The sequence below is a fragment of the Penicillium atrosanguineum genome (assembly GCF_028827265.1).
Source record: "Penicillium atrosanguineum strain IBT 20685 chromosome Unknown utg000007l_segment0_segment0, whole genome shotgun sequence".
Lineage (NCBI taxonomy): Eukaryota > Fungi > Ascomycota > Eurotiomycetes > Eurotiales > Aspergillaceae > Penicillium > Penicillium atrosanguineum.
This window is the reverse complement of record NW_026623139.1, coordinates 2,598,257-2,614,105: the sequence shown is the minus strand read 5'-3', so window position 1 is coordinate 2,614,105 and position 15,849 is coordinate 2,598,257. Positions and strand designations below refer to the sequence as shown.

General features: G+C 48.2%; 9 protein-coding genes across 9 annotated transcripts; 6 read left to right on the top strand and 3 right to left on the bottom strand.

Moving 5' to 3' along the window:
• Positions 1 to 93: 93 nt before the first annotated feature.
• N7443_009181 (putative fructosamine-3-kinase) lies at positions 94 to 1,208 on the top strand (the record flags this gene model as incomplete). Its single annotated transcript, XM_056889237.1, has 2 exons — positions 94 to 1,037; positions 1,106 to 1,208. 2 exons carry the CDS (start codon positions 94 to 96, stop codon positions 1,206 to 1,208), a joined length of 1,047 nt encoding a protein of 348 aa, XP_056738539.1.
• A 216-nt stretch (positions 1,209 to 1,424) lies between these two features.
• N7443_009180 (uncharacterized protein) lies at positions 1,425 to 2,384 on the top strand (the record flags this gene model as incomplete). The annotated part of the gene is made up of 3 exons (XM_056889236.1): positions 1,425 to 1,540; positions 1,590 to 1,594; positions 1,657 to 2,384. The coding sequence occupies 3 exons, from the start codon at positions 1,425 to 1,427 to the stop codon at positions 2,382 to 2,384; spliced, it is 849 nt and encodes a 282-aa protein (XP_056738538.1).
• Positions 2,385 to 2,652: 268 nt separating this feature from the next.
• Positions 2,653 to 4,038, top strand: N7443_009179 (putative cyclin; the record flags this gene model as incomplete). Its single annotated transcript, XM_056889235.1, has 5 exons — positions 2,653 to 2,879; positions 2,936 to 3,017; positions 3,068 to 3,196; positions 3,255 to 3,582; positions 3,638 to 4,038. The coding sequence occupies 5 exons, from the start codon at positions 2,653 to 2,655 to the stop codon at positions 4,036 to 4,038; spliced, it is 1,167 nt and encodes a 388-aa protein (XP_056738537.1).
• Positions 4,039 to 4,500: 462 nt separating this feature from the next.
• Positions 4,501 to 4,998, top strand: N7443_009178 (nuclear transport factor 2 family protein; the record flags this gene model as incomplete). Its single annotated transcript, XM_056889234.1, has 1 exon — positions 4,501 to 4,998. The coding sequence occupies one exon, from the start codon at positions 4,501 to 4,503 to the stop codon at positions 4,996 to 4,998; it is 498 nt and encodes a 165-aa protein (XP_056738536.1).
• A 589-nt stretch (positions 4,999 to 5,587) lies between these two features.
• On the bottom strand, positions 5,588 to 6,668 carry N7443_009177 (uncharacterized protein; the record flags this gene model as incomplete). Its single annotated transcript, XM_056889233.1, has 6 exons — positions 5,588 to 5,772; positions 5,842 to 5,925; positions 5,979 to 6,050; positions 6,114 to 6,173; positions 6,254 to 6,309; positions 6,370 to 6,668. The coding sequence occupies 6 exons, from the start codon at positions 6,666 to 6,668 to the stop codon at positions 5,588 to 5,590; spliced, it is 756 nt and encodes a 251-aa protein (XP_056738535.1).
• A 1,619-nt stretch (positions 6,669 to 8,287) lies between these two features.
• On the top strand, positions 8,288 to 9,004 carry N7443_009176 (FAD dependent oxidoreductase; the record flags this gene model as incomplete). Its single annotated transcript, XM_056889232.1, has 1 exon — positions 8,288 to 9,004. One exon carries the CDS (start codon positions 8,288 to 8,290, stop codon positions 9,002 to 9,004), a length of 717 nt encoding a protein of 238 aa, XP_056738534.1.
• Positions 9,005 to 9,653: 649 nt separating this feature from the next.
• N7443_009175 (CTP synthase) lies at positions 9,654 to 11,290 on the bottom strand (the record flags this gene model as incomplete). Its single annotated transcript, XM_056889231.1, has 3 exons — positions 9,654 to 10,679; positions 10,735 to 11,043; positions 11,093 to 11,290. 3 exons carry the CDS (start codon positions 11,288 to 11,290, stop codon positions 9,654 to 9,656), a joined length of 1,533 nt encoding a protein of 510 aa, XP_056738533.1.
• A 445-nt stretch (positions 11,291 to 11,735) lies between these two features.
• On the top strand, positions 11,736 to 12,833 carry N7443_009174 (adenosine deaminase family protein; the record flags this gene model as incomplete). Its single annotated transcript, XM_056889230.1, has 1 exon — positions 11,736 to 12,833. One exon carries the CDS (start codon positions 11,736 to 11,738, stop codon positions 12,831 to 12,833), a length of 1,098 nt encoding a protein of 365 aa, XP_056738532.1.
• Positions 12,834 to 12,926: 93 nt separating this feature from the next.
• Positions 12,927 to 13,971, bottom strand: N7443_009173 (uncharacterized protein; the record flags this gene model as incomplete). Its single annotated transcript, XM_056889229.1, has 2 exons — positions 12,927 to 13,817; positions 13,870 to 13,971. Coding segments are annotated over 2 exons (993 nt in total), but the record flags the coding sequence as incomplete, so codon positions are not given.
• Between the last annotated feature and the right edge of the window lie 1,878 nt (positions 13,972 to 15,849).

Here is a 15,849-nt window from a genome sequence, read left to right as displayed (position 1 = left end):
CGTACACACTTCAAAGCATTTCAAAGCAATTCAGACCATTCAAATCCCTCTAGACCATTCGAATCCCTCTTATATTACAAGTAACCAAACAAAATGGCCACTGTACCACCAGCAATCCTCCGCGCCCTCTCCCTCTCAGACCCGTCAAAGGTGCAGCTTTCCGGCCTAGGCTCCGGCTTCACCAGCACAGGCGTCCTACACGCCCAAGTCCCAACGCAAAATGGCACTGAAGAACGCCAATACTTTGTGAAAACGTCCTCCTCAGGCAAATCTGCCTCAGAAATGTTCCAAGGCGAATACGCTTCTCTAAATGCAATCTCCTCCTCAGTCCCAGGCTTTTGCCCCCGCGCACTAGCCTGGGGTTCTCTCGACGAAGAAAGCAACAAACCGAAAAGCTTCTTCTTAGCAACTGAATACCTCGATCTAAGCGGCGCAATGGGTCGAAGCAACGGTGACGAAAACACACCCACGAGTCTAGCGTACCGCCTAGGTAAATTACATACTACGCCTGCGCCACCGGATCCAGAGACTGGACGTCGACGATTCGGATTCCCTGTTGCTACGTTCTGTGGGGATACGAAGCAGCCTAATCAGTTTTATGATAGTTGGGCTGAGTTCTATGCCAATGAGCGCTTACTTACTATTTTGAAGACGAGCGAGGAGCGGAATGGGCGGGATGAGGGGTTGAGGGAGCTTGTGGAGAAGACGGCGGGGAAGGTAGTGCCGAGATTACTTGGGGATGGGCATTTGGGGTATAGTTCTTCGGGGGAAGGGGAGGGGATTGTTCCTGTTGTTGTGCATGGGGATTTGTGGAGTGGGAATGCGGATCGGGGGAAGATTGTGGGTAATGGGGGTGATGAGGGGGCTGGCGCTGTGGTTTATGATGCTTGTGCGGTTTATGGGCATAGTGAGTTTGAGTTGGGGATTATGCATATGTTTGGGGGCTTTGGGTCGAAATTCTTTGATCAGTATCATCGGGTTGTACCGAAGACGGAACCGGTGGAGGAGTATGATGATCGCGTGAGGTTGTATGAGCTGTGAGTGTTCCTTCGCCTTCGGCTACCCTTTTTTCAATGGGTTTGAATGGTGGGCTGACCGGTTCTAGGTATCATCACTTGAATCATCATGCCATTTTTGGTGGTGGTTATCGCTCTGGCGCGATGTCTATTATGCAGAAGTTGGTTAAGGAGTACGGAGATGCAAAGTAGATCATTTGCTATCGGGGATACATTACCCTAGTGAGGACACATGTTCTGCTGTATACTTGCAACTATTCCAAAGGTGGGGGTTTATGTACAACGAATGGTAAAGCTTACTATAGAATGATGACACATCAACCCCTCCGAGACATCAAAAGTACTGTCGTCCTTAAGCCTTCAACTTTCTAATCTCTTTTCCTTCCACTCATTCGGATTGCAAGAAAGATGCCAGCTCATCCCGATTCCGACCTCCACCCTGAGGCCACCGGTGCTGCCAAGGCATTGGTCGAACAGCACAGTGCCGAGCAGCCTCTGAAGTTGTATGCGGGGTGGTTCTGCCCGTGAGTAATCACCAACATTGAGAAATGCGTTCATACTAACTAGTTACAGATTCGGTATGTCGGAATAACCAAGGCGAATGTTTTACCTAGTTTGCAATAATCTAACATTCATCAAGTTCAGCGAGTTTGGCTCGCCCTAGAAGAAAAACAAATTCCCTACGAATACATCGAAGTCAATCCATACAACAAGCCAGAGTCACTCCTGTCTCTCAATCCGCGAGGTCTAGTCCCGACACTCTCATGTCCATCAGACCCGGAACCTAAACCACTCTACGAGTCCACTGTGATCCTGGAGTATTTGGAAGAAGCATACCCAAATCACAACCCCAGCTTCCTACCAAAAGAGCCATACGATCGTGCCCATGCCCGCATCTGGATCGACTATGTAACCTCTCGAATTATTCCCTCGTACCACCGGTTCCTGCAATATCAGCCCGCCGAGGGACTCAGACTCACCGAGAACGATGCGGGGCTAGAGCAGGCCCGGCAGGACTTCCTAACCCACCTGAAAGCCTGGACAAGAGAGATGCATCCAGAGGGGCCTTTTTTCCTTGGTTCGGGCCTTGCTCTGCCGGATCTTGTGCTGGCACCGTGGGCTGTGCGATTGTGGTTGTTTGATGAGTTCAAGCATGGAGTGGGGATACCCGCCGAGGGGCGTGGTGGCGCTGATGAAGATGTCTGGAAGAGATTTAGGAAATGGCTTGGTGCGATTGAGAGCAGGAAGAGTGTGAGAGAAACAACCAGCGAGAAGGAACACTACCTGCCCATTTATAAGCGGTATGCGGATAATGTTGCTCAGAGTGAGATGGCGAAGGCGACTCGATCCGGACGCGGCGTTCCGTAGATTACTGCTACTGAACCTTCGTAAATGATTACAAATACCTTGCCTTTTATTTTCTATTTGCAATTCCATTTCCATCTCAAACTATCTTCGAAGTCAAGACCGGATCCAAAACTGTTTCTTCATACATTCGGATCAACTAATTGCCGTCTATCGCACGTGATTCCTTATCGATATCGAAACCGATTCACCTGCAACTTCGCATCCTCTGACTTCCCAGTTCCATTGCATGCCTGTTCCTCTCGATCACCCCGGTTCGTCCGCTATAGCAATGTCGCGTGAGAGGTACGAGCGGGCGCGTCCACGCGCGGACCCTGACCCCGTCGTGCAGGAGCTCCCAGCCATCCATCCGTCATTCATCCAGGTAGCCAAGCCTTATGTCTTTGAGCAGACGATCCAAGACTGCATCCAGGCGATGGGTGTGAGTCCTATGCGTGAAGAGAATTTACGTTTACAGGGTGTCTCATGGATTGATAACGTGCGCAAGGTGCTCCATCTGTATGTCCTATACCCTCGCCTGAGAGAATGTATGGGCAATACTAATTAATTTGCAGTCCTGTTCGCACTTTCAATACCGCTGTGATCTACTATCATCGCTTCAGGCTATCACATCCGGATAGCGAGTACAACTTCACGGTATGTTTATTGGCCCTGGCGTTTTTGACCGTTATGCTAATCCTTTGTAGGATGCTGCCGCTGCGGCTCTATTCACCGCTTGCAAAATCGAGGACACTCTGAAGAAGTCGAGGGACATTGTTTGCGCGGCTTATAATCTTAAATTGCCGCCCTCGGAGCACCTGTCTTCTGATAGTCCGGTATGTTGCGACTCCCCGAGTGTGAAATTGCCCGGATATAATGGCTAACTTCCATCAGGTCTTTGAAACCAACGCAAGAGGAATCATTGGACTCGAAAGACTCATGCTTGAATCATCTGGCTTTGATTTCCGTACCCGCCACCCTCAAAAGACCCTGATTAAGCTTGCCCAGTTTTATAAGCTATCAAAAGAGACTGAAGTGACCGATCTCGCCTACCGCATCTCGCTGGACCTCTACCGCACATTTGCACCAGTCAAACAGACAACGGCAACAATGGCATTTAGCTGCCTCGAACTCGCGGGACGACTCTTGGATAAGCGCGTCGCCATGATAGAGTCAGGACAGGACTACGATCAATGGGACACTAGCCGCCCTGAAGTCATGGGTAAGTCACTCACTTTTCTTTGCAAAATTTGGTCACCACTAACATTTAAACAAAGAAACCCTCTTCGACATCCTCGAACTCTACACCCACCACCGCTCTTCCACGTCCGTGGGACCACAATTCCCAGCAGACCGCTTCCTAACCGTCCGCATACCACTCAACCAAGAAGCTAGCGAACACCACATTCCACGCCACGCCAACTGGGAAGACCGCCCCCGCCAACCCATGTACCTTGAAAACCAACCAAATAACGCACGGCCCAAGGATGTAGATACCGAGCGACCTCACCACCCCTTGACGCCAACTGCAGCAAATGGTGACCGGCACCGAACATCTGACCGCGGCAAGGACGCAGCCGTACGCTTCATGCTTGATCACGATATTGCGGAAAGTGAGATGAGACAAGTTGCGGAATATTTCAATGTGGAAATGGAAGAATACGAAGTGGACGCTTGAGTGAATTGGCTTTTGCATTTTGCATACTACGCCCGGTATGGAGTCGTCTGGGGCCAGGTGACATGGCCGGTTTATACTCGTTTTGTGATACCCTTCCGATTTGATACAGGAATCGATAATTCAATTTGGTCTTACCAACAGTGGTCCAAGACAAGGCGTTTCTTATGCGAACTCCGCCTCTTATGCGAATTCCGCGTCTCTTATGCGAACCCCGGGTTTCTCCTTCAATAGAACCCGATAGGCAAAACTAGATCCACTTGTCGCTCTTTGCAGTCTGGCCAGATTGCTAGACACGGTTTTCGTGGACAGAATCCCGACGACTCATTAAACTCCAGTTGTTTTAAGTCCGGTTATCGCCGATAACCCCTCAGGCCCAAACCACAAAACTGTAAAGAGCTTAAGACAGCAATCAAAACACGACGAGAAAGAACATTCATCCGGAAAGAGCCTTACTCAACCGAAATGTCTTATCTCCAATCCCTCCCAAACCTCAACGCAAAGGAAGCCATCGCCGACGCCCTCCACCGCACCGTCATCGGCATTGACCGCAATAACATCTCTATCTTTGACTCCGCATTCGCCGGCGAAGACATTATATTCGAGATGAATGCCGGTGAGAACGAGAAGAGATCGATTAAGGGCCTTGCCGCTCTCAAGGCAGGGGTCTTCGGCCACGTCGGTCCGATGGACACCACACACATGATTAGCAATGTTCGAATCAACCACAAAGAAGGAGAGGATACTGCTTCGATGACAGCTTATGCTTTGGCTATGCACGGTCCGCATGGAAGGGGTCAGGAGCCTGATGGACCGAAGCTTACTACTGGTGGGGAGTACTCGCTTGATCTTGTGATGGATCATGGGGATGGATTGTGGAAAATTAAGAAGTGGACAGTGGATATTGTTTGGAGGCAGGGGGATCGGTCGGTGATGGCGAGACCCAGTCCCAGTTCTGAGTAGAAAGGGACTCGGAAAAAAGGGAATGTGAAAAGAAGCTTCTATAACTCCCAGGAAGGTGAAAACTCAATTGCAAAAACTTATTTCAGTCTTCATCAAGACAAAGTTCAAGTTGGCTGGCTATCTATAAATTCTTTACTTTCTCTCTAGTATTCGATGGTGCTTTCTTTCCAATCTTTAGCGAGCCTTTTCCTGGAGCTATACGTTCAATTGCCATGACCCTAACAGGCGGAAAAGCCTGGTTGATCATTACCTGCCTCTTGGGCACAATGGCTCTGGGAATCGTGATTTGGCTATTGTTTACGTCCATATATAAGTACAGCCAACAGACCTGCGGAACACTATATATTAAAGGCCAAGGTCATGTAGACGGACGGTATAATTGAAGACCGTGAGAGAAATGGCCATGGTCTCTAGTCTACTTGTGTTTGGAGTGAAATGATTATAGCCAAACGACAGTAGATCGATTTCACAAAGAGAAGAAGATGCCTGACGCCCAGGGTAATGACAGTTTTGTGTGCTTCCCAAGAGCCAAGTGGAAGACACATTCCAAGCAAAGCCCTCCAAGTGGTCCGTCCTCGTACGCGGCCAATCAGTCGTTGAGTTCGGTGTCGGCAGAAGAATCAAAATCAATAGCTTTAACCTGGACATAATCACTTTCCCAGGTAATACCACCATCGGTGCTCTTGAAGCCAGCATCAGAGACACCGTCAAGGCTCATGTCGCTGGCAAAGTCGGTGTCGGCCTCACTCAGGGTGACGGCCAGGTTGTGGATCTCTGTGAATATCATTAGAACTGTCTGCAATTGCCTTGCTTTGAGAATGAGTGCTTCAAGTAAAGCCATACTGTATCCATTGAGTTCTCCACAGCTACCACCACCGGTGTAGCACTCGTTGCTAGAGTAGAGGTACCGAAGGGAGGCATCGAGAGCTAGTGACTTTGGTCAGCGGGCAAGACTTGAGACTTCGACAAAGTTCACTTACCATCGCTTCGCTTAGAGACAACCTTGCCTTGGATGGTGACAGTCTGAACCACGTTGTCATCCACGACGGCGACTTGATTTAATCTGTTAGCTCATGGCCACCATTGCGAAATTTTAATGATAAAAGGAGACATACTTTCGAAATCCACTAAGGTCTTTGTCGGGACTCTCACATAGTTTGAGCCAACTTGCCCATCTGAGATGACGATCGAGTGTTAGTATCTCCTCCGCACATCGGACAATTCCCTTCAACGAATAGATTGTGATTATCCTTACCGGGAGTGTAAGTGGAAGCAGCCACACACCACTCCTTGGCACCAGCGGAGCAACCACTATAGTTAACCAGCGGTCAGAATAAGGATCAATAAATATATTGTAAGCCATCAACGTACCTGGATTCCTGGTTTCCAGCCCAGTTGAAAAGTGGCTGGTACAAGTTGGCATCCATACTGCCGGCAGTAGATGAAGTACCAACCCAGACAGAGACCCAGGGCTCGTCCGAGGCCGAAAGGGTCGCATTAAGTGGGGTTGCCGGGGGCAGAATAGAGTATGTGGCCTTGGTAATATGAGCATTTCCAGAGGGAGGGCCGAGATAAAATAGACTGTCTCCGAAAACCCAGGAATCGGAGGGCTGAGATGCCATCGCGCCGATGGCGGCGGTAATAGGAACCAAGACGTAACCGGCACGCATTTTGAAAAAGGTCGATAAGTGAAAAAGAACAAAATGGGAACCAGTCCCACCGAGAAAATTCAAAGGGCTACAACGAAGCCTCCAAAACAATGAAAAGGATAAAGAAGGTATCAAGCGTGAAGAGCACGCTGGGGCCAGCCATATCTATTTTCTCAACCCCTACGAGGTCCTTCTCGCAAATCAGCAGCCTTTATGACGACTTTAAGTAAATGATTAAAGGCGAATTTCCGATGTTTCACTTTTATGGAGAGCCCCTCAATAAATTTACAGAGTAAGTCTGAAACGTTCCGGATCCTCATTCGAAATCGGTCACCACGAACTTTTCTATTACCAAAGAATGACTACTCTGCGTAACTCACGCAACAACTGTTTCTGCATGTTGCTTGTCTTTTCAAGTATCCGGCAACTCACACCGGAGATAGAGTGTATTTATTTGGTATGAGCTGACAATTGGGCCGGCACGCTAATTATCCCATAGACCCCTTAACTAATCCATCAGTCTAAATAATTGCCCCACCCTCGAACTAGCATCGTTCTACTCCCTGAATGAGTTTCGGCAGTGTGGCTCCGGGCAGCTTGGGCCGAAGGAGAGCAAGCCCTAAGGTAGGCTGGCTATGTACTGTGGAACGTTTGAAAATGTCTTGAAATGACATAGGAGCCGTTCTTAACAGCTTGCCGAAGATCACACCATGTTTCAACCATGGCCCCTTGACTAAGTAGTCTGACCATCACACTAAAGCCCTAACTCGTGAAGGATATTTCTGGCAAAGTTTGGACATCCTAAACCAAGGCTGCGACCTACCTCTACTGTATCTCTTACTTTGTCTTCCGCCATTTTTCGAAGCATGATATGATCAAATGTAGTCTAATTAGACATACCCGACGATGAAAGCTCTCAAATTCTCATCAAGTACCGCGTACCTCCTATGGTATCTCTATAGCTAAGTAATGCCGTATTTCTCGTATGCATTCAACACTTGTTTGAATAATAACTTCGATTTGCCCTCTCTGAAATCGAGAATCTCTTCCAAGGCTCCATTCAGCCATTTTAAAATCAAAAATTCTGAGCTAGATTTTAGATCATGAGTTACTAGGATCGGCGTTTTTTACAGGATGGATCCAAATCAGTTCTACTATTTCCTTATAGAGATTCTTCCTCAACCCTTCTTTTGAAATACGCTATACCTACTACGGTTAATCTGCCCTAGACTGCGCCATGACCGGCATAACCCAAAACCCAACCCAACCCAACTCATTTTGCGTACAAATAGTACAAACATAAATTGTGTAGAAAAACGTGATGTTTCAGGGTTATAATGACCCTGTTTTTATAGATGATTTAGGTGACGGTAAAATGCCGCTCGCCTGCTAGGATCCTTCTGTGGACCCGTTCCTCCGTGTTTTCAGATACGAATGACGCTAAATTAAGTAATCACAAGGGTCCTGGGGTGCGAGTGTGACGCCATAAAAAGGCTTGAAGCAATCTCATCACGTACATGCTTGCGTACAGGAGTGAGTGACTATTTTTATCCTTTTGGACTCGGCTGTACTTCCGGGTTGAAGTCCTTGACCATATACATAAACGTTTGCTTCAGTGTCGCAGGACAAAATTACGAGTTATGTGCATTGAACTACCGCCAGGTGCTAGTGGCGTGTTTGATCAGGGAAATCAATATGCCGATGACGATGGGAAGGTACTCGGGTACGGGTTGAAGGGTGTCACAACAGCCATGGTTCATGAAGCCTGTGACCAAGCCATTGAGAGCTATACCAAGGCGATCTTGAATTGGCCAAATGGACGACTCGCGAAGCCGGACATCTTTAGCCCAGTCGATGAAGGTACTTTTGAGGATCTCGGCGCTTGCACCACGCACTTTGTCAGACACCTCCAGGACCTTTTTGATTCATCACCATCGAAACAGGTACCCACACATCCTCATTCATTCATTGCTATCTCAAAAGATGAAGTGTCGCCCAACGCGATCCTCGTTCTCGCATACATGTCTCACGGCCTCTGGCAAGTAGAGCATTGTTTAGTCCCGGTACAAGTCGAATTAGGCCAATCCGTCGATAGCTTGAGAATGGGCGACGAGACCGCGAAGGATATACTCGACCGGTACGCCTCTGACGGCCTTACCAAGACGACCGAACAGGCTAGTAGCGACTCCAGCTCCCAGCCAACCGACAAGTGGGCCTTTGCCGTTTTTAGTACTAGATTGGCATCTGCACTCCCGCTTCCAGCTCTAATCAATCCCTCGACTGACGAAGTTCAACCATCGGAAGCGACGCTTGACCTTATTGGTGATCCGGAAACGGGTCGATTTCAGATGCCTTAGAAGAGAATAAAGCAGCTATTTCCTGTGATTTGCCGAGACGATGAGCGCCGAGGCTGGCGGACGAACGGAATGAAGTTACACAAAAATGTGTTTATCTGCTGCGATAATGACAAGCCCGAGGAGAAAGGGGTCTTGGTCGTACACCTGGAATGGGACGGCAACAATATGGAGGATGATAAAGAGTTGAAGGATGCTGGGAAGTCTGCAAAGGTCCACGAGACGAGGGTAAAAGTAAAGGAGGCTCTAATGAAAGCACGTGAGATGGCAGAGATATTGATCTAGTTTTACGCGCCTAGTTTTTGAAATTTGCTACAGATAGCTCATGCGTTCTCAAGCTATCTTCGTTTGGTTTAACGGCCATTCTATCATGATAGGTGGTACGTATCGAGTTGTTATGATGAGAGACAACAGGTATATGTGCTGAGTGGGCATATTACGGCCTTCCGGGCACCGACTGCGTATCCGAAGATGACTACAATTTTCATGTAATTTCTGTACTTACTTCAAATGGGCTGGAATTGTTCAAAATACCTGGCCTCTGGTCAGGATCGTGACTTGTATTGCTATAGGTGTGTGCCTTTAGTAGAAGATATGGGTAATGTATTATTCGGATTGTCTCCTGCGCGGGAAGCCCATTGTCAGGTCTAAATCAATAGCGATATCTGAATCCAGGTGTCTTCCAATCCGTAACATCCTCATAGTCAGTTGACACCAACCGGACTTGGTTCACCATGTCCACCACATTCTTCGAGTCGCCATCGACATCTAGCACTTTCCCATTACCAACGGCACCAGCATTTCCAGCACTTCCCTCAAAGCCCTCCTCGCGAATGCGACGAGCATTCGTCCACTGAAGGTAAAAGCGAAGAGCCAACGCGAACAATATCGCTAGAGCATAGCATATCATGATAGTACGGAAAGCGGTGTTATAGGTCGGTGCCTCACTGCTGAGGAAGAATTGGGGTCCAGAGATATTTCCTGCACAGTACGCTAGGAATAGCATCGCGGTCATGGTCATCTTTTTGGTGACACCACGGTAGTTAGATTGCACCAGAGACATTGCCAGAGGCATAGCAGCCGGCCCGGTTGATAACAGAAAGTACCCAAACAGCTGAACACCCAGGACGACGTGGGCACGGGAGTAGATAATTGCGCTTCCAATGACGCAAGGTAGAACAACAATCACAATTAGGAGGCAGTTCCACTGGCGGAAACGACCAGCAAGCCAACCGGTTCCGGCAATTGTAGCAATCGTGATGACAGAGTAAGGGATATTGATCAGTGTAGACTGTAGGCTTGTGAAGCCAAATGAGACAATGACGAGATTGGCGAAGTTCTGGGTGCCACCATTTGGAATCTGCGTCAATAGTTCGAGGCCAAAGATAAACCATGTCTTCGGGTCCATGAGACACTCGACGACCTGATCCCACTTCCATGCCGTTTTTTCAGTCGTTCCTGTCCCGGCAATAAGAACTCTGTTGTTTGCAAACTCGCGCTCCTCCTCTGATAGAAACTTTGCTTTTGAGATCGAGTCTGGTAAGAGAATCCAGACTGCGAAGCTCCAAATGAATGTTGCGACACCGAGTGTAATGAACATCCACTTCCACGCGCCAACATGATCTTTTACATGGCCTAGACCGTAAGCTATAAGGCTGGCAGCAATGCCTCCGAAACTCTATAAAGTGTGAGAGAATCGCTCTGAGGCTACAATGAGATTGATTTGGACTTACGTTGCCAGCAAACCAGATTCCCGTTCTGGTAGGGATCTCATCACGGGTATACCAACTCGACGTGATGAACATGAATGCGGGAGTAATAGTGGCCTCAGCAACTCCCAATAAGAAGCGAACTGTCACGAGACTACCGAAGTTGGTGCATGCGGCAGTGAGGGCAACTACAGCGCCCCAGAAGAGGGTGTTGATAGTCAAGTATTTTCCGATCGGCAGACGAGCAATGAGCAATGTTGTTGGGTATGACCATCCCAGGTAGCCGAAGTAAAAAACCGAAGAGACCCAACTGTACTGTTGACCCACTAGACCCTGTTGTTGACGTTAGCCCAAGGCTTCTCTTGTCTTACGAAGAACTCACCGTATCATCCGCTAGACCAAACACCGATGCACTGGACAAAATAGTTTTATCCATGAAATTAAACATATAGGTGATAAACATCAGTGGCACCAATCGACTGTCGATCTTCCTGAGCACTCGTTTCCCCAGGGTGAGATCCGCTCCTTGCTCCAGCGCAGCCTCCTCGGGAGCTGTGCTAGCCTCAGCCATGTTGCTCATATTGGCGAAAGCTATGGGAACTTTCTTAAAATTCACGATCACTAATTCTTCAGGATATTGGAATTCTGCTCCTCTTATTAGCATGTGGGTGCAATTCTTATCTTTCCCCGCACCTACATTGGCTTAAGCACGTACCCCCTGCGTGTTATCGCCGATAAAGGACCTTTTCACTTTTCATAGTTGAGTTTTGTGGCGCCAAATCTTAAGCCGAGACTTTAAGCTAACGCTACCGGCGCACTTGGCAGGTTCCCCGTGAGCGCTACTGTATCCCGTAGTGGATTTGAAGAAGGTGCAAGCGAATGGGTCGGTAATGCAGCGGAACTGGCCGCCTTAGATTGTTCCTGGATCGCAGGATCTCCTCATCTGGTCGTCATTTTTGTTTCATTATCATGCTTCACTTTTGAATGTTATCTTTCGAGTGCATCATAGACTTTCATTGTGAATCATGAATGGCCTCACCATCTCCCCCTTCATAGCCCAGCTACCGAAGGTGGAACTCCATGTACACATCGAAGGTACCCTCACGCCAGCTCTACGCTGGGAGCTAGCCCAACGCAATAACATCACTCTACCTTATGCCACATTTGATGATCTCAAGGCTTCGTACGCCGTGACATTAAACCACCGACCCGAACTGAACGGCCGCCAGCCTGGCATTCCAACATTCCTCGAGGCATACTTCGCAGGATGCGAAGTTCTCCGCACCGAGGCTGACTTTTATGATCTCGCCATGGCATATCTGCGCCGCTGCGCGGAAATGAACGTCCGCTACGCCGAACCTTTCTTTGACATTCAGGCGCATACGCGTCGTGGTGTGCCTGGATCCGCGGTTCTTGATGGTTATTTACACGCGCAGCGCGATGCAGCGGAGCAGTTTGGTGTTCGGTCGCGCTGGATCATGTGCTTCTTGCGCGATGAACCCGTAGAGCAGGGGTTAGCGGCATACATCGAGGCGAGGCCGTGGGCTGCGGGTACTGTTGAAGGTGGAAAAGGTCTGTTTCATGCTGTCGGTCTCGCAAGCAATGCATACGAGAGGCCGCCGATGATTTTTGAAGAAGGATTTGCACTCGCCCGGGCGGATGGGTTGCATGTCACTATGCACTGCGACTTTGGACAGAAAGATACCCATGCTCACATGACTGAAGCGATCTTCCAAGTCTGCGATGGCCAGGGATCGGAGCGGATCGATCACGGACTAGATGCTGAGGATCGAGAGGAGCTGTGGCAAGGTTTGCTTGATAGAAATATCGGGCTGACGCTTTGTCCCCATGCGTATCATCGGAGAACTGCGACTGAGGTTTTGTTTCCCAAAATTCGAAGGCTGTGGGAGAGGGGAGTCAAAATTTGCATCAACAGCGATGACCCGACCCTGATGCATGATGTTTGGATTGATGGGAATATGCAGAAGATCTATACGTTCTGTGAGTTCAGTAAGGATGAGATGGTGCAGTTGGCGAGAAACGCGGTGGATATGAGCTGGGCCGAGGATCAGGTCAAAAGGGAACTGTACAAAGAGTTTGATGATGTCGACATCAATGAATAGAGTATATTTGTTCCCACCATTATAGAAAGAAAATAGTGTGCAAGAAGTTTTCGTATGTGCAAGGTCCAAGGAACCTGGAGAAGGGGATCCGACTCATATCCCCATGGCCCACTTGAGTCGCTCATAGACCAAGAAGCTCGTCGCGACCAATGGCACCACTTTGATGTAACCAATCGTCATTCCAACATAGAATCCGCGGAAACCTTTCTCGGACCACATCTTGCGACATGTCTGAGCCATCCCGAGACGATGACCGCCCACTTGCATCCGACGACGAAGAACCTCCAATGGGTAGGAAGCAGTCTGAGCAATTACACCAGCAAGGCCGCCTGCGAATAACTCCGCAACAGTGACAAGCTGTGGTCGACCGGGGTGCTTAGAAGATCGGCTCTCTGAAACTGTGTACGGTGCGAACGCTGGGCTACGTAGCCAGTCTCCGATGACCTCGTGAGTGAAAAACGACATACCCGCATAGGGGATCATTCCGAGTATCGTAGGGCCAAATCCTCGATAGAAGTTGGTAAGACCCATATGTGGAAGGAGGGCTTTGAAACGCTGCGGATGTAGGGGCGCATCATGTTCGTGGTAAATCTGAAGACAAACATCCTTCCAGCTAACTCGATGCGATCGAGTCTCGATAGCTAATCGAACTCGAATGAGATCGAGCGGGTAAGTGAATAAGATCGATGCACTGCCCGCTAAGCTTCCAGATAAGAGTTGTCGTAATGGGGTCTTTTTATCTGGCGTCGGGATGATGATTGCTCGAATCTGCTCATATGCAAGGAAGTTGATGGCCGCATATGGAAACTTCTGGAATAATGTAGCCGAGTGACCTTTGAAGAGGCCTCGGAAGCCTTCTTTTTCTCTAATGGCCGTAATAGCGGACACAAAGCCTCCCCAGCTACCGGAGTACCTAGCAAATTCTGGAGTTGATGTTTGGAAAAGTATCTTGACGCGATCAAGTGGCGCGACAAGTGATTTTGCCTGTCATCTGTGATTAAATTTTTGTTCCGAGACAATCAAAAAATTTACTTACTGCACAGCCTGCCAGTCCTCCGGCCAATCCGCTCTTGACTATGTAGTCAAGACTCCGCTTCTTTGAAGCTGGTTCAGATTTCGTCAGTGGTTCAACTGCCGACTCTGTAATTGCTGACTTATATTTCCTCACATCGTCCTGGAGAGGATAAGGCCGTGTCATTATCCGTTCCACCTTTCATCCAAGGATGAAATTATGGCTATGAATCGATGACAGTTGAAAAGGAAGCGATCAAAGAACTCCACATGCTCTGTCTTTTCACACCGCCTACCTAAATTGACTAATAACGGCGATGAACATGCCAGGCTACTCCCCCCGAAGTCTTTCAGTATGAGAAAGTCAATAGAGTTATGTTGATCTTAATTTAGTTTAGCTGGTGTTTTAGAAGTGCGGGAAACCCTTTCTACGCCTGGAAGCAGCTTACCGAACCTCCGCGGCAAACAAATTTCCCGATCGAACGTAGAAAGCCACGCCGATCTCCCGCATCTACCCACTGTTCGAATATAATTAAACTCTTGGGACATGATTATTTCGAGCGTCAAAGCTCTAGAATTTTATTTCCACGGTCTTCTCAGTCTTTTGCTAGTCTTGAAGAATAGGACAAAACGTTTTCCCGGAAGTTCCGATGCTGCCTTTTGCCAGTCCTTTACGTCAAATCAAACAGGACAAAGGTATCTGACCGATCATAAGGGCTTCCCGCCATAGCGATAATACCAACACATAGTGTTAGCAGAAAGGATATTACTCCCTGCTGTAGTAGCAACAATAATGTTTCCGTGTCCACGAAAGCCACTGAGTATAGCAATCACTTTCTCCGACAGAGTGGTGGCAAAAGCGATCACGGTCAAGCCAAAGACAGCTCCTAATAGTTGAAGAGAATCGGTGATAGCACCAGTGCTGCGGGCAAGAAGATACCCCGACAAAGACAATGCTAGCAATCCGAAAACAAGTTGGAGAACATGGTGATAAAGTGGTCGCGGGAGCTTTTCGCCATCCCCAGTCCTTGTTATTGTTCCTTGTGGTGTGTTTATATTTTCCAGGAGAGGATAATTCTAGGAAAGATTATTCTGTGTAAGTGGCCGTTGGTCATATTTGTTGTCATAAAGGGTGGCTGGTTCATCGTCACTTTTACTGTCCGACAGCTGAGGGGGCTCAGTGACACCTGTGTAGATGGAGTAGCCAATTGAGATAATATAGATCGCAAAGACGGTTATAAAGAGCCCCCGGTAACTTTATTTAGCTGTTGAAAGTATGCCAATATGGCGAAAATAGTGGTGATGAATAATTGGAGCCCAGAATACACCTTTGCGCTACTATCGAAGTCCATTCCACCCCGATGATATAGAAGCCCTAACGTACGTCTTCATATTCAGCTCCAGCCGTCAAAAGGGCAATTAGAGTTGATTAGATGCTCAATCGCTGTCCCATGATGACGGTATGGTCGATGAAATTATCTGCACCCCAGTCCAGGACAAAGACGCCAGCAATGAACGATGCCGTATTGAAGCAAATGCTATATACCATGTCCTGGAATCCACTTCATTTACATGAGCAGACTATTTCATCATCTTTATTAACTAATTATAGCCTCCATTCCAACCCTACTGCCTCTGCACAACATTTAGTCGACATCATCCGGCATGGGTTGGCAATTCTGAACCGGGATCTTTTTCTAGTATCCGAAAACAATAGATTCCAAACGATAATCCCCGGTTCAAACACTCGATTTCAGGCTCGATACATCCAGATGACATCGGTCGGGCGAATGCTTCTTTGAATGAATTTACGAAACTAATCAATTTATAGACTCAACTTGAAGGAATCAACTCGGATCTAAGTAGAGTCAAACCTCGGCCCAAGTATGAGACAGATAGCGGATTCGTTGGCCTTTAAATCCGCTTTAACTTGGAGCTGCCTTCGATTAACTCCGTTGCAGAACATTTGATCGGCAGTGTTGCTATGACGAAGTGGATTCACGTT